The sequence below is a fragment of the Maniola hyperantus genome, chromosome 16 (assembly GCF_902806685.2).
Source record: "Maniola hyperantus chromosome 16, iAphHyp1.2, whole genome shotgun sequence".
NCBI classification, from domain to species: Eukaryota; Metazoa; Arthropoda; class Insecta; order Lepidoptera; family Nymphalidae; genus Maniola; species Maniola hyperantus.
In genome coordinates this window covers 1,523,502-1,541,391 of record NC_048551.1, presented here as the reverse complement: position 1 = coordinate 1,541,391, position 17,890 = coordinate 1,523,502, and the positions used below count along the sequence as shown (strand labels likewise).

Sequence of the window (17,890 nt, the reverse complement as noted above, 5' to 3'; positions counted from 1 at the left end):
GAAGCAAACTAGAATCAAAAATAAGCTAGCTACTCCTGCGCTCCGCCTCTGGAAGGTGGGAAAGTCATTTGTGGGAATGAGTGTAATATTTTATAATAAAATTCCACAAGCATTTTTAGACTTGCCTTTACACAAGTTTAAAAAATGTGTTAAAAGTATGCTCCTAAAAAAAGCATATTATACAGTCGCAGACTATGTAAACGATAAAAAAGCTTGGATTTGACTCGCTCCAGCAATGCACGGGGCTGCAATGGCTTGTATAGTACGGTATAATAACATTGTAAATTGAAAAATTAAAAAGAGCAACCGCCGAGCTTCTTGCTGGTTCTTCTCGGTAGGAACGGCATTCCGAACCAGTGGTAAATTAAAACTACCTGACTATTCATAAGCACTTTTAAAAAGTTTACATGAATAAAAAAACATTCTATTCTATTCTATTCTATTCTATTACTGAAATGCCGGCAAGCAGCGGTTCCTCTGGTGCTGCAAATGTTCGTGGGCGATGGTTGTTCAGTAAAGCCAGTTGTTTTTCAGGATTTTCAGCTAGCAATACAAGCCACTCTCGCGCCGAACACCGGACTATCCTGATTGGTGGATAGCACTGATATATTCGCATCACACGTCATAAGTGATGCATTAACTGTCCGTTGCAAGTCACCGTGCGTCACGGTCGTACATACATACAGAGCGTCTCCCCACGCCGTGCGTGAGAAATACAACTACAAAAACATTCGAATCCCACGTTTTACCCCACCGGTGGACAATTGTGCTGTGCCGTGCCCATCCCTTTGTGTGCTGGTGATTTTTGGACGTTCCAAATCAAGCGGTAAGTGGTAGTTTTGTAAGTTGTAGATTTTGGGAAACTCTGAGCAACTGAACACCCTTTTTCCTAATTTTTATAATTATTATTGGTCCTTCCTTAGCTCTCCAACAATGGTAATCATCACTCAACATCAGCCCCCCAATTGTAAGAAAAACGTATTCATCGTTATCGTAATCGTCAACAAATTCTGCCCTTTGATTGGCTGTGACAAAATGTAAACAGCGAATCAACCAATCAAAGGGCAGAATTTTTTGACGATTATGATAACGATGAATACCTACGCATTGAATACGTTTTTCTTACACAATCGGGGGGCAGGTGAGTGCTCGTTTTCTCGCTATTTTAGTTTAAAAAAAAATATCACGTTAATCATGACTAATATTCCTCTTTCACCCCCAACTAAGTGTAAAGCTTGTGCTAGGAGCAGTTACGACAATAGTGCAACGGGTGGGGTTTGAACTGCTGACATATAACCGTTGAGCTATTGAGGGTTTGAGTTTGGTCTTTGGTACTAAAAGTTGAGGGGGCGCCAATAATCAAATTTCTGCCCAGCGGGGTGATTACGTAAAACGTTGCAGTAGCGACAGCAACGCGACAGCAGTAGCAATGCGACTGTTCATAGATTGTCCGATAGAGGGTGAACTAGAGCTCGATTGCTGTCTCTCTTCTTCTTCTTCTTATTTTGCTTTGTGGCTATTGCTGTCTCTCTGTAGCCGCTGTTACCTACGTGTGACGTTTGACAGCAATGATCGTGAGATTTACGCCTGTCGCAAGCCTGTCGCGAGATTCGTAAATCGCCCCGGTTCGAACAAATCGTAGATCCGGGGCTAGTGTTGCCGGGCGTCCGGATAAAGCCGGACACAGTCAGGCTTTTTGGTTGCATGTACGGCCAAATTAGACGGTGTCCGGCCTGTCCGGCTTTTGTTAGGCTTTTTAAATTTGACCATCTTTTACATTTTGCAATAACAGTAGGTGTGAAGAATGATGATTATTTAAATAGGACTGGTTCATTCATTAGGTTTGTTTAATTTTGTTTAATTCAAATAAGTAGTAGATTATTAAAAAAAAGATTTGGGGAAATTTTACGGTAAAAAATATAAAAGCCTTGTTTATTTTGTGTTATACTAAGACTGAAAAATTAAGATTGTCCGGCATTTTTACCCAAATGTCCGGCTAAACTGGCTGGTCTGTTCGGCTTTTCTTTTTTAAGATCTGGCAACCCTATCCGGGGCTGTGCGTGCGTTGTGACCATAGTTGGAAGGTCTTAAATCTACACATACCTGGTATTTGGAGAGGTTAGCGATCTCGTGCGCGGGAGGTCGAGGCGGCGCGTCGCGAGACGCCTCGCGAGGCGGCACCGCTGGAGCACCCCTCGCACTGCCGTTCACCTGCTGGATATGCGACACAGGTTAGATATAACGACATACTGATCAATACGGAAGGCTTACCAAAGTACCCATATCTTATTTTCCTACTAAAATGCTTAAACTGATAAAAAAATATGCGACGTTCCCGCCTTTATCCCTACCATTCGGTTAGGGCATTATCTCACTAGGACACCATTAGTTGCGCCACCACTGGTATCCTAATGAGGCCGTGTACTTTACAACAGTGGTCTCCAAACTACGATCCGCGGGCTGGCGCCTGAAATTCAACCTGCCATAATTTATTTTGACTCCATTGTATTATACGCCTGGAAGTATAAAACAATAAGCTAAGTATCAAATATTTCTAGATAGCTCTGAACCCTTTGGACTAGTGAAGAAATCAATGTGGACCTTAGACTGAAAAGTTCGGAGAGCTCTGGTTTAGAGAAAATAGTGCAGGTATGACTCGTCATCAAATACTGCTTACTGAATTTATAGCGACACGCAGGCGACTCTTTAGTCGCCGCGAGCCATTCGCATTGTCAACTGGTCACTGCCAAATCGCCGGCGACCAATCGACAGTCGAACGTGCGTAATAGCCTTTTTAGCACTAAGTTCATAGTGATCGCAAGCGATTTTTTCTCATTATTCATCGTCATCATCTCACCCACCGCACCGCCGGGCCACCACTGAGTATGGGTATCTCTCAGAATGAGAAGAGTGTAGGCTATATTCCACCACGCTGGCCAAGTGTGGATTAGCAAACTTTTCACTTCACACACCTTTGGGAACATTATAGAGAACTCTCCGGCACGCAAGTTCCCACTCAACGGTTTCCTTCACCGTTGAAGCAATATTTAACATCCAAAAACTTGTTATTACCCTATTCAAATAAATGAGAATAGGAGACGGACTAAAAAAACTACCTAGTCAAAATTATTAATATTGCAACTAGGAATCGAACCCAGTGCCACATTGCCTCAACCAATGCAGAAAAATCGCTTTGGATAGGTCTAGGTAACAATGCCCGTAATCTAAATATATAAAAAGATTGACTGACTGACTGATCTATCAACGCAGAGCTCAAACTACTGGACGGATCGGGATGGTATGCAGATAGCTATTATGACGTAGACATCCGCTAAGAAAGGATTTTTTGAAAATTCAACCCCTAAGGGGGTGAAATAGGGGTTTGAAAAGTGTAGTCCATGCGGATGAAGTCGCGGGCACAACTTAGTTTAATTTATAAAGGTATAAAAAAACATGCTGGCATAATATTATTACAACCTGCTTCAAATAAGGTTAGTAAAGCTGCGTTCGAATCAACAAAGCAAAGTTTCCGCCATAATATTGTAACGTCTATATTTTGATTCAATAAATTGGATTTTAGCCTATAAAATTGATAGATATCCTGCAAAATCAGTTAAAAAACTGATATAAAGTAATTAAATATATTTCTAGCTAAAACGTCACAATATGATAGAAAATTTTCTTTTTGTTTGATTGGACGGATCATACATTGGGACATGCCCCAATTTGGTTTCAAATAACTCGTTGATTCGTATGTCAAAGGAAAAACTGTCTGACTGACAATCTACGTTCGGCTCAAACCACTGTGGGGCAATAAATAATTTATCGAGTAAGTACCTACTTATTTGAAATGCCTAAATCGACGTTTTCATAAAACGTAAACTAATTGAAAAATCCTATTACAATGTAAAGGATTTTTTAAATGATAAGCAAGCTTGTTCTAATAAGTTTCAATAATTTTGTAAAGTGGTGATAATAAAAAGAATACCCGGCTGAGTTTGTTATGGGCTCTTCTCAGACCTGGGCGCGTTTGGAACCCTCGTAGCTTTCGTTTTAAGTTTGCGTAATAATAATCACCACTGTCACCACTATATCTTAGAAATCCAACATCTGACCATCAAAAAGAGTAATTTATTACCTATTTTGAATAAATCATTTGACTTTGACTTGACTTTGACTTTGACGCTGCTCGCGTCTTTACACGGATTTTTTTAATTATATACGTATATCTACTTACCTTATATGATCATAATATGGAAGAGACAGTATTTGATAAGGATTTTTTACAGTTTTGATACTGAAATTCATTTAGTCTGTTAAAGTTTTTCGGCGATTGAACAATCAGCCATTAGTGAAATTAAAATGTACCAACGAGTTATTAGAAAACTTAACTTTGAATAAATATAATTAAAAAAGATACACTTATTCAAAGATACAAATACAAAGTATAGATACAATAGAAAATATTGAGAGCTAACTTAAATAAATTACCTTATTACTAGGAAGATAATATATATTTTTAGAAACCGTAGATTAGAATAACAGGCTTGAAACTCCTATAGTAAAAGTTAATTTTAATTTAAATAATATAATTATAATGAATATGTCATTCAATGTTCTCAGCGTACATATTCAAAATTCTTTGATCTTTTATCGTTTTGTATTTTATGTCTTTTTTCTTGTACCTTTATTTGTATTTAAATTTATTATTAATCATCTAGTTAGTGTAAGTGGCACTGCCGTTCTAATTAGATATAAAATAAATAAAATAAATAAATAAATAATTAGACTCCCTTTATCATGCTTATCTCTGTTACCCTTCCAGAAATTACAGTTTTGAAATTCGAAATACATAATATTCCAAAATAACATATCTAGCAAAACATGCGACAAAGGTAGCTAAACTAATTGATAACTCACTTTTTAGAAGTTTTAGTTTTTTTAGAAAATATTCTTAGACCGCTATTACACTTGTAAGTTTTACTTACGTAAGTAGCTTACGTGGTTATTTGACAATCAATTTACGTGATAAAATGACACTTGTAAGAGTGTTTACGTTTTTTACGACAATAGTGCAACGGGTGGGATTTGAACCAGCAACCTTTCGGTTTTCAGTCCGCTCCTTTAACCGTTGAGCTATCGAGGCTAATAAAGCTTATATAGATATTAGTAAATATGTCGTCAGTTAATCGTGTAAGCTACTTACGTGAGTAAAACTTACAGGTGTAATTGCAGCCTTACAATAAGCAGTTAAAATTAAAATATTCAATTAAAAAATCATCCTTAAAAGTCAGTTAACAATAAACATTTCATATTGGATAGATAATAATTAGGTACATACTTACTAGATATATATTCTTATACATATGTATAGTCTATATAGTAAAATATTTCTATAAGAACCTGAAAAAAGGAATATTTAACACCATTAGTCCTGGAAGAAAATAGAAACCAATGTTAATTAGTATTATAACTAAACTATAAAGATATTGAACAGATAAAAATCAAAATATAACTAAGAAGATAAAAATATATTTTAAGATATTATTTAGGGATATGACTAAATAGACTGCAAAAATATTAAAAATTTGTTATAGTACAGGGATATACAGCCAGATAAACAGATAATAATCAAAAATGATAAATGTAAGGTTTCTTCTTTTATTAATTATATTATACTTACTTAGTAATATTTTTTTATCTAATTGAATCAGATTGACTACTAGATGCGAAACTGTCTGCTAACTTTTCGATTTTGACGAAATCTGCTACAGAGATAGCTTGCATCTCAAGGAACGACATAGGCTAATTTTGGCCCCGGAAAATCAAAGAGTTACCCTGGGATTTTAAAAGCAGATAAAGTCACGGGCATCATCTTATAATTTATATTCAGTAAATAATTACTATTTAATTGTTGTGTACCTAATTACCGCGGACAGAGCTCGGTGCAGTAAGCGTAATTTAATGATGAAAATGAAAGTGAAAAGACGATGAAAGTTACTTGTGCATAACATTTACTTATAACATAATATTATTATACGGTGTACCTACCCATTCGATATTTGCTAATTTTAATTAAAACTACTTAAAGAGGAATTGTTTACCATAAATCAAAATCAAAAAACTTATCAAGAGTGAATAGGCATTTACTATGCAAATAACGCTTCTCCACCTTATTTGCATCATTATTCAATATTTTCCAACAAGTTTAAGTAATACGCTCCTTTGGGTTTCGCCGCAGTCGGGTAAAAAATAAACAAATCGTATTTAAAAAATACACGACTGCCCTGCCAAAAATCGAACTAAAAAGGTAAAAAAAATCATGACGTCATACAGCCTCTTATTGATTTTTTTCTATAAATTTCTAGCTATACGTGAGTATCGATATGATTCTAACGATATTTAACACATTTAAATCTGTTCAAGCATTTAGAAGTTAATCTATAGTAGTATTATAAAGAGGTAATGTCGTTAAGTTTGTTTGTAGGGGGTAATCTCTGGAACTACTCAACCGATTTTGAAAATTCTTTCACCAATAGAAAGCTACATTATTCCTGAGTGACATAGGCTATATTATATACACGCGGGCGAAGCCGCGGGGATCAGCTAGTGATGGAATAAAATCGACATGAATCCTGAAAATATTAGACGTTTTTTGGTCAGACGTGTACAAAAATCAAAATTCTTTATATCAATTCAAACTATAAATCGATTTCATATTATTATGTAATTCAATAGAAAATTTAAAATTCCCCTATAAAAACGGTATATTTGTTCAATAATCAATAATAATGGAATCGATTGGTTAGGTGGTGGGCTGTGATTTTATATCATACAAATCTAATAACTCAATCAAAAAGTGTAAATGTTATCTATTTTGAATAAATAATTTCAATTTGAGTTTGAGCCGGCAGATCCTAGAGTCTAGGTTCCAAAAACACCTTTGTTGTAAGCTTTTATCGATTGATTTTATCTGATTCTACAAAATAAACTGGTTTCGAACCTGACAGAATAACCTCGATTCTTCTCGGAAGATATCGTTTTTTTCTTTCTTTCTATAAGGAGGTTTTGTAGTTACAGTTAGACATATCCCATAATTGTGTAATTGTGTTTTATAGCATGTTAGTAGGTAAAAGTTGAAGCGATGAGATATAAATACTGTTTAAGGTAGTGATTAAAATTTTCTACCAAATTTTTTATGCATCGTGAAAAACAAGAATTTCGTTAACAAAACCAGGATAGGCAATAGGACGGTGGTATAAACACCCAAACTATTTACGGCAATAAGACGAATTCTCTCAAGTGACCTTAGCTTTTGTTGCAAAAGCAAGATTGTTGTTAACAAATTCTTGTTTTTCAAATATACCTAACACCGTACCACCATTCCCAAATACATTGAAAATTCTTTGTATCTAATCGGGTCATACAAAGATCAATTCATATGTTTTAAATTTACAATTAATTGGTAACGAGCAAGTACAAACATTTTCCAGATCGATTATGACTTTTTGTGTGTATAAAACATTTTTCAATATTTATAGGAAAATAATAGAACCCTTAGAGGATTTCAAAGAGGATACAAATTGACGGATATCGCAAGCACCAAATCATAAATAGATCTTGGTATAACACGAAAATGTGAGCCCTTGTTTACCCGTAACAAACTATATACCAAACCCAATTCCAGCTCCCGATGACACCATGAAGCATGCGCTTGTGTTTACCTGAAACAGTACGCTCTTTCTGTCCGCGGTACCGGGGTACTTAGGCGTGGTTTTCACAATCTGCACGAAGGTCTCCGGTACGTCTACCGCCACCTCCCGCCCCAGCAGCACGGGCGTCGTGTCAAACCCTGGAGGAAGCTTGTACGCCGCGTACACAGCTTCCCTGATCAGCACTGAATCAGTTCGAGCTGAATACGCAACTCCTTCCCTGCAGTCTATCAAAGAATCTTCTCCATTAGAAATTAACAGCTGTATCTTATGGTCGCTTAAGTTGTGAGTGGTATTCGACGTTACTGAAGCAACGCTTTCAGATCTTTCTGAGAGTAAATCGCATTTTGTCGTTTCTGTTTCTGAGGACGTTTTGCTTTTTTTACTGCCGAAGCTCGCTGAGCCGTCTGAGCTTTGAGGTAAGGATAACAGTTCGATTGTGCTGTTGTTTTTGAAGGATCCAGAACCGTCGGAGCTCGGGCCAGATATGTCTATGGTGCTGTGGAGGACGGTGCTCTGCTTGCTGCCGAAGGAAGTCCCGGAGCCCCCGGATGAGAGAAGCGGCTCGTCGTCCCTGGTACGGAGGCGTACCTGAGGGGGTCGCGGGGGCGGGTAGCGAGGCGGCGTCTTGTTCCTTGCGATGAAGCTGTCCGGAACGTCCACCGGCATCTCGCGATGGGGGCCTGGAATGATGGAAAAGCAGATTTGTAAATGCAATCATTTTAGCCTATGAACTATCGTGAGTGATATACATGTCAGTGAGTGACAGAGCACCGCATCGCAAGCAGAGGTCATTGAAAAAGGACCCCAGATGGATTCGAAGCGACTAATGACGCGATTTCAGACGGTATTCGTTATATTTTTACTGCAGCAATTATCATCATACTTGATCCTACAGCCGCAGAGGAAGGATATGTTATTACACACAAGGTTCGACGAAGCCGTCTAGAGTCTAGACAGAGCAATCGTACGATAAGTGCGGGACTAAGGAGCAACCCGAACTGGCTTACGTAGAGGGCCCTATGTTAAAAAGTCAACGTGGTTGTCATTTACCACGAGATCAAAGGCGCTGGACTACTGTCTCTCTTTATACTGTGCCACAGCCAAGAGTGCGGCTTTATCAAAGCCTTAATTGCAAAAACTTTGCTGTAAGTTTTGGGGCAAAACTGAAACTAACATTAGAGAAATTTAAGTCTAAGTACCAAATGTATGTTTAATAATTTAAAAAAAGATTCCGACGAATTGAGAACCTCTTCCTTTTTTGAAGTAAGGTAAAAAGTAATTTACTTCAGTAATATCGGAAGAACTGCAACCCATAAAGATGTTTTTCTCACCAATCAAATGTATAATATTCTCAATACATATTTTATTGAGAATATTATGCATAATAATATATTATGTATATCCATAATGTTCTAAATCATTAAAGTTTATGTTAACATTTAAAAATAGAAATCTGAACACTACCAGTATCGATTTACATAACATTAAGAACGTAGATATATATGTACATAATTCTAATATAATGATCATTTGGTAAAGCAAACCGGTCAAGTGCGAGTCAGGCTCGCGCAATCGCAGGTTCCGTACTACAGTCGTATTTTTTCGACATTTTGCACGATAATTCAAAAACTATGATGCATAAAAATAAATAAAAATCTGTTTTGGAATGTACAGGTGAAGACCTTTCATATGATACCTCACTTGATATAGTCACACACTTCGAAAGTTGAAAATACTAATTATTAGTTCATGACCACAATAAAAATTTTTTGTGAGATCTAACCCCAAATGTCAGCTATAAGATCTACCTACCTGCCAAATTTCATGATTCTAGGTCAACGGGAAGTACCCTGTAGGTTTCTTGACAGACAGACGGACAGACAGACAGACAGACAGACAACAAAGTGATCCTATAAGGGTTCCGTTTTTCCTTTTGAGGTACGGAACCCTAAAAATGCAAATTCCAAGACTGTTATCCATACTAATATTACAAATGCGATACACTATCTGCCTGTATGTCTGTTTGCTTACTTTTCACGGCCCAACAGTTTAACCGATTTTGATGAAATATGGTACAGAGTTAGCTTACATCCCGAGAAAGAACATAGGCTACTTTTATCCCGGAAAATTAAAGAGTTCCAAGGGATTTTAAAAAAACCTAAACCCACGCGAACAAAGACAAGTTGAATCTTGAAATTCATGCTAAAGTAGTAAAAATTAAAGAATATTATGTAAATAAATCTGTATTTATAATGATAAGGTGTTGACCCTGCACATAAAATTTAACTTTCTCTGATATTTAACAGATTTAATAGCAGATTTTTAGTTTATTAGTATAGGTAAGTAATTATAAAAAGTTATAAGGTTTTGTTGCAAACAAACTTATATTATTATTGAGGCATTTTAATTATTTGCCGAAGATTTATGTTTGAGAAAATAATATTGATCTAAAATATGATCTACTAGTTAAAAGCATTCTGGTGAATGAAATGAAAAATATACAGTATGAAAACTAAAATATAAAATCCTACAAGTAGGTGTCGTTAGTTAAGTATACACAATTCGCTGATTCACGAATTGTACGGATTCATACTTTTGAAGTAATAAAATGAAAATCACGTGCAAAAATTAAAACAAAAAGCACGCCATGACATCATTTTTACGCCAGCAAATGCATTATCAAGAAATTGCGGTAGGTTTGTTTTTATACGGCCATCATTTATGTTATGACGCTGGAAACAATAGATTAAAGAATAATTATACTCATTAAATGCACATTATTGCTAAGTTTAGAACACTATGTATATTATATTCGTTTGGATTTATGAAGAACTAGCTTATGCTCGCGACTTCGTTCGCGTGGACTACACAAATTTTAAACCCCTGTGTCACCCCCTTAGGGGTTGAATTTTCAAAAATCCTTTCTTAGCGGATGCCTACGTCATAATAGCTATCTGCGTGCCAAATTTCAGCCCGATTCGTGGAGTAGTGTGAGCTGTGCGTTGATAGTTCAGTCAGTCAGTCAGTCAGTCACCTTTTCCTTTTATATATTAAGATATTAAAAAAATGAACCTTTAAGTTAAGATACTTCATAGCTTTTTTAGAAGATACTTAAAATAATCGCATTTAATCGGATCTTCAAAATATAACAACTTGTTTATTCATAAGCCCGAATAGCAAAAAAAAAAACAATAATTAGCAATACAGCACACAATTTTCCTCGTTTTTTGCTCCGTTGTTGCGCGAAGGTCGCCCGGGCCACGAAGCTATGCCAATTTATTAAATTAATACGCGCTAGCCCGTCTTTAGGACTGTCTCATTATAATTTTTCATTCATCTCAGAATCAAAGGAATGGGTATGTAGATGTACGAGTGCCTATAGCTGCAATAAATTTGAGATTTTAGAATTAACCAGGCTAGACTGAAATGACGTCGTTTCTGGTTTCAACTACAGTATGCTCTTCTAATTGCTAATTATTTGTTTGCTTCCAGGTATTTTATCATCATCATCTCAACCCGTCGCCGGCCTACTCGGCATTTAGAATGACATTTCGGCTTTGTAGAGCGTTGTCTCAGTCACTGATATGACGTATGGTCGGTATCAACGACAGATACAATGCTCTACAAATACGCTATCTCCTTCTAGAGGTCGATGATGTTCTGCCGCGTACTATACGAGTCTCTCAAAATGAGAAGAGTGGTTTAGGTTATAGTCTGACATGCTGGCCAAGTGCGGATACGCAAGCTTCACACACCTTTGAGAACATTAAGGTGAGATGCAGGTTGCCTCAAGTCCGCACATATAATTCCGAAAAGTGCCAGGCAATCGATTCCCGGACTCCAAAGAGGCTGAAGCCTTAACTACTGGGCTATCACCACTGCAAAAGCATATTACACAATTGAAGATTATCTAAATGATAAAAGAGCGTGGATTTGACCTGCAGCTCGTTCCAGCAACGCACAAGACTGCAAATACTATTTTATACATGGCATAATCTTGTACCTATATCAAATATTTGAAAAGAGCAACCGCCGAGTTTCTTGCTGGGTCTTCTCGGTAGGAAAGTCATTCCGAACCAGTGGTAGATGCATCCGACTATTCGTAAGTACTTGTGAAAGTTTATACGAATAAAAAGTTTTTTATTTTTTTAATGTTTGTACAAAAATGTTATTAAAAAAATCACGATTGCCGGTAAAGTCAGTTGGAAATTAAGGTTGATCAAAATGAAAATTTCATGGCCAACTATTCGACCAAAAACCTGACGATAGGTATCTACATATAGTCCGCGACACGTTGAGATGGCACTTGGGGTATGAGGCGGGGGGGACGCCCCGCACACCCGCACGTCACCCGCACCGGGTTAGCGCGGAGGCTGTGCGGGTGTGCGGGGTGTTCCCTCCCCGATTGCAACTTCAACCTGTCGCGTACTATAACTATTGGAATATTAACATACGAATCATTTGGTTGGCATTATATTTTATGGATTCTCAGAATACAGTATCGATGAGATAATTATGTAAAATCTTTTAAATTGGTTTCGGTTTAAAATGTAAAGCAAATAAAACTGCGATGGTCTTGTAAATGTAGAGAAATGAAGTGAATAATTCATCGAATAAAACTTGAAAGCTTATATAATTGCAGTTATTAATATGAGAACAACAATTTCGAAACCGACCAATTTGTCGTATGAACAGAAATCTCAGTTTCTCCTCAATAATAGATTTGATACGGGCAATCTCTGTGCATATTACTAGCACAGTATAAAAATAAATACAGTAGACCATTTAAAGTTTAAGGTGACACAGTACGCTCGACCGAAATTGTCGGCGCACGTGGGTAACCTGTTTGCTTTTCACCTAACATTGTATGAGAAAGGTGCGAGGCACAACACTGATTTTCACCGAAATCAAGCGCGCGAAAAGGGTTTAGGAAATTTGGCAGGTAGGTAGTGAATTTGTGGTTACATCACAAGAAAAAAATTAAAATGTGTTCATGAACAAGAAAATAGTATTTTCTAACTTTCAAAGTAAGATAACTATACCAAGTTGGATATCATATTATAATATTAAAGAGCTTTACCTGAACATCCTAAAATAGATTTTTATTTATTTTTAAGCATTTTAGTTTTTGATTTATCGTACAAAAAAAAACTCGCTCGCTACGCTTCTCAGCGGTTTGTGTTTCCGTTAGAAAGACAAAGAAGAAACCAGTTCCTTTTTTGAAGGAGGATTAAGATAATAGTGTATTGGACGAGCTTAGCGAGGTGGGGCTTCATCTCTGGACTGAGTGTATCTGCGGTCATCCAAGACAGACAATCACATGACTGGATGCCCTGCGTGCCCGACAACAGCACGAACGAGGAGCTACACGAGGCTAACGACCGAGCTATCGCGGTTGCGGCTTTTTGGGCTGCCCGTATTTGAGATGACCGTCGACTCGAGAAGAAGAAGAAGAAGAACATGTTACCGGTGTCGGAGGTGAGAGGGAGCATGGTGAGCATGTCGTGTTCGTCATCCGGGGGCGGGCGCTTCTCTTCTTCGGCGCCTATCACCACTATGCTGGAGCCCGATCGCCTGCGGGGCCTGAAAACATAGAAAAGTCCTATTTAGTATAGCTGGAAGTCTATCAATACAAAGAGCCATCATTATGATCAACCCATCGCCAGCTCTGGGCACGGGTCCCCACTCAGAATGAGAAGAGTTTAGGTCAGGCCATAGTCTGCCACTGGGTCAGCCAGTGCGAATTGGCAGACTTCACACACCTTTGAGAACATTGTGGAGAATTCTCAAGTATGGACAGGGAACTGAGGTTTCCTCACGATATTTTCCTTCACGTTAAAAGGCGTTATGCGTCCCAAAAGACACATTTCGGATGTTCAAAGAATCAAGTTTTGGCCTCAAAAACTACAAATTTCTTATTATAAAAATTAAAGATATTCTTTAGTGAATTACGAGAGCCAAAACACGATTACTAATAACATATTCATTGTATTTACAACATAACTCAGTCACTCAGGGTCCCTACTGCCTACCCCAAATAAAACCCTTATTTTTCTAGAACCGCACCGCGCGCCACTGTAAGGAATTTCACCCTCACCACCTGGGTGTCTGGTGCACTTCGACCGTTCGCTGTGCCAGATCCTTCTTTCCACGCACATGCAAACTGTGGAACCAACTCCCATCGGCGGTGTTCCCACTAGATTACAACATGGGGTTTTTCAAGGGGCGGACCAACAAATTCCTAAAAGGCCGGCAACGCATCGGCGGTTCCTCTGGTGCTGCAAATGTTCATGGGCGGCGGTAATCACTTAACATAAGGTGACCCGCCTACTCGTTTGCTCGCTATCTCTATTAAAAAAACCTTATAGCGTCAGAGAGAGTTAATTCCGAAATTAAATTTTTAGTAAGAAGTATAGGTACATTTTATACTACTCAAAATTTAGTTAATATAATATAGCCGTAGGATACTTTTTATCGTCGCTGCCAGTGTGAATACTAGCTAAAAGCGCTAAATAGGGGATGATGGGAAATCCCAGTGGGCACACGGCTAGTAACTTAATAATTTAGAAGCTAAGTGAGTTTCTTGGCTCTTCTTGCATATCAAACGATAAACAAAAAGTTACCTACAAAATTTAAAAATAATGTATTTATGTGAGGGTGAGGGTCCGTTAACTTTTATACAAATTAGAGATAAGTGCCCGGGATCGATAAGTCTTTTTCTGAATAAACAACAAGGCGTTCCCACTTTTTATAGAAAGACTAGCTTATTCCCGCGACTTCGTCCGCGTGTCATTTTCGAATATATCAAGAATGCTGAATTCATTCATGTATTCATATTGGCACCATTCAGGAGAAAAACAGATCACTTCATAGCGACATAATATTATACATATTTTGTCAGTATTTTTATTCTTCTTTTCACATTTTCAGACTCAATATTCTGTGACACTTGGCAGGTAACTTCTATGTCTTCTCCCCAACATTTGTTGGTCGGTTTTTGTTTTGGACTTTCGGTTTAATTGAAGATGCCACTGCGTGCGGCGACGCGAGGCTAGACGTTACGCAGTGTGCGCACCGCTTTATGTAACGGCTTCTATCATTCCAAATTTGAATTTTTATGTTATCTCTAACGTAACACGCAAGGTTCAAATAGAGAAGTTGTAATTTGTAACTAGCTTTGTACGTCGATGGCTTTGCTCTAGTATGAGTAGGGAATACATTTTGGTTGAATCACTACCCCTATTATACATGCGAAAGTGTGTTTGTTTGTTGGTTTGTCCTTCAATTACGTCGCAACGGAGCAACGGATCAACGTGATTTTTTGAACGGGTACAGTTTAAGACCGGGAGAGTGACAAAGGCTACTTTTTATCCTCCTTATCCTATTATTGAAAATCAAAGAGTTTCCACGGGATTTTTAAAACCTAAATTCACACGTACGAAGTCGCGGGCATCAGCTAGTTAAGAAAATAAATATAATAATTCGATCGGTTGAGATAGGAATATTCGTTTGGGAAGAGTAAAGAACATTATACCTAATCTATCTATCAAAATATTGAATTCGTACCAACAAAATAATGCAAGTAGGTAATTTGAATTACAAAATGAACTAGGTCAGACTACCCAACTCATGGGAAACAAAAGTCCCTAGTTATTTCTCGACTCTAGTATCATAAGGTCGGATGTGGATTTTTGCTACTTTTCAGGAGAGCCAAAACAAAAATGCTAGGGAAATCGGGTCATAATTTCTAAACTACTAGAGATACAATTTCAGTTGTTTTTGTAATATTTAACACTTAACTGTACCTATCATTAACCATTACTAGAAATACTTTATCATTAATAAATAAAATATAAACTCACAATTTCTTTAAAATGGACGATATGCGACTTTATGCTGTTAATATTCGTAACTGTGCTAAAAAATTGTGTGCATAAGTTGTAAACCGACTTTATGGCTGCAATTTTTACTATTACAAATTTGAAATAAAAGTCGGATCTATTACTTAATATTTCATAATACGTCTTAACTGATTATACATAAGTAATATTCGGACAAAAGATCACAGTAGTTATCTCACAAAAATCATTTAGGAGTTTTGTGAGATAGCAACAATGTACCTATCTGATTTTTCTGAAACTGATTAGTTAGATCTGAAACATAATAATTGCATTCGCCCGATAGTCTGACCATTGCATCCGTGTAAACCTTGTGACTTCTGAATGAATGAAAATAACATTTACAAATTCACAAATAAAGCCCATTAATTAAAAACAACGGCCAAAAATTGGAAAAAAAAAAATACAAAGTAATTAGAAACCTACAGTGGGCCAAACATTTTTTGTGGAATTGCATACATGACGGTTACATCAATATGGAAATCTAAAACATGCCAACATAGCCTGATTTTCCTTATAATGATTAGGTACGTAAAGTAAGAATGGAGGTCAGCAGGTACCTACTGCAAAAGTTGGTTATATTTTACAGTGGATAATGGTACCTATGTCGTATATTGGGCGAAAGCGGGGAAGAATTTTAAGTTTATATGTACCTATAACATACTAATGAAGTACAAAAAAGTCTTCTTTAAAGTAGTTTTTATAAAATAATAACACCCAACATTATTGCGTTAGTTGTAGCCAGGTAATATATTCCGAAATCTGAAAATCCCCGCCGTTCTTATTTTTTTTTTTTGATATAACAAACGGTCCTGATATATCACCTTTGTAAAGGGATGTGGTCTTTAAAAATATGTTGTAGTGCCAAATCAAACTTATCAAAAAGTTTTGTTCCTTCGGATGTTCTTGTAAACTGTGACCAATCTCTTAGTTTAGTAATCTGCATTGTTTTCAGCTGTTCCCTTTTTTTCTATTTGTGCATGGATTACATCTTACTCCACGTAGGTACATGTCGCATTTTAGCATAAAGCTTGTGATTTATCACCTTTTAGTGTGGTAATCCTTATAATAATCATAAGTAAGCCATAACGATTATCATGCTCCGATTTTGTGGTCTGATAATTGTGTCGGTCATAAGACCGACACAATTATCAGACCACAAAGTCAATTCTTCAACAATTTCGAGAATACTTTGTTTCTTCTCTAGTAGATTAATGAAATAAGACAAGATACTGTTTTATTCCTTCCGCTGCAGCTGATGTTTTCAGACCACATTAAAGTAGCAACACTGCTGGTAGCATCATGAATCGTTTTTAAGGTGCAGAAACTACGCAGGTATAAGGATTTACTGTTAGTCAAATCCGGCATTGCCACTTTTGTAATAAAAAAAATACTTTCTGCTTTCTTGAAAACTCCATTGCTTCGGTTTCGACTGTTCTTTTTAACAGATACTTTTTAAACTGTTTCTTTCGTGTTTTAGTAAAGTTTTTTTATTTTTTTACTTTCACTTTTATTAGTTGTTTAATTAATAAATTAATTTATACTACATTTATATTTAAATTAACATAATCTAAAGCTTCCTATAATTAGGTATGTTTCGTTAGAATCACTATCATCACATATTGTAGGTGCCTTATAATTTCTGCTCTCGATTAATATCAAATTCGGTCGATTATAAGACGGGTAAAGAACAAAAAAATTGATTAGGTACTCTAATTTTTAAGGCTACCTTAAAAACTAGGGCAATAAATTTTTGAACTGATGATTTGAACTATGAATCATAAAAAACACCATAAATGCACGGTTTTTTGCTTAGTGGGGTATTATTATAATATATGTTTAGATTTCCATGATGTGATTTTCGTGGTCCTAAAAGATTTTCTAGTCTACATTTTCAAAATGTCTTCAGCTTTATTCTGGCTCTTTACTTTTTTCCCGCAGTTTAGTCCAAAATTTTGGTGAAATAGGATGGATCTCTTACCTATTAATCACATCAACTTTAATGTAGTCACAAACAAAAAGCTTTATTTCAACTTACTTCCATGAATTTTATTGCAAAATTATTTATATTACAAGGCAAAAAGTCTTAAATGATTCACAGTCCAAATATTAATACAAAAAATTCGAAGCATAACATCTGTTGTGATTTTACCTAACAAAATTATTACATATTTTAGAAGCAAAAGTGCGTAACTGCAGTACCAGCTAGTATTACAAATAAACTTATTTCGTAGCATAATGGTCGAACTCAAAATACATCTATCATTTTTCTCCATT

At 36.6% G+C, this 17,890-nt stretch overlaps 1 protein-coding gene across 5 annotated transcripts in view; it reads right to left on the bottom strand.

Moving 5' to 3' along the window:
* Positions 1–17,890, bottom strand: part of sdt (stardust) — a 179,842-nt gene that overhangs the window by 88,390 nt on the left and 73,562 nt on the right. For 4 of the 5 annotated variants that reach the window (XM_034976661.2, XM_034976663.2, XM_034976665.2 and 1 more), the window contains 3 exons: positions 13,183–13,298; positions 7,725–8,395; positions 2,104–2,214 (listed from right to left, as the gene is read on the bottom strand). In XM_034976661.2, the coding sequence (XP_034832552.1) occupies positions 2,104–2,214; positions 7,725–8,395; positions 13,183–13,298 (898 nt within the window). The remainder of the gene's footprint in view (positions 1–2,103; positions 2,215–7,724; positions 8,396–13,182; positions 13,299–17,890) is intronic. The other variant, XM_069503983.1, reaches the window with a different exon arrangement.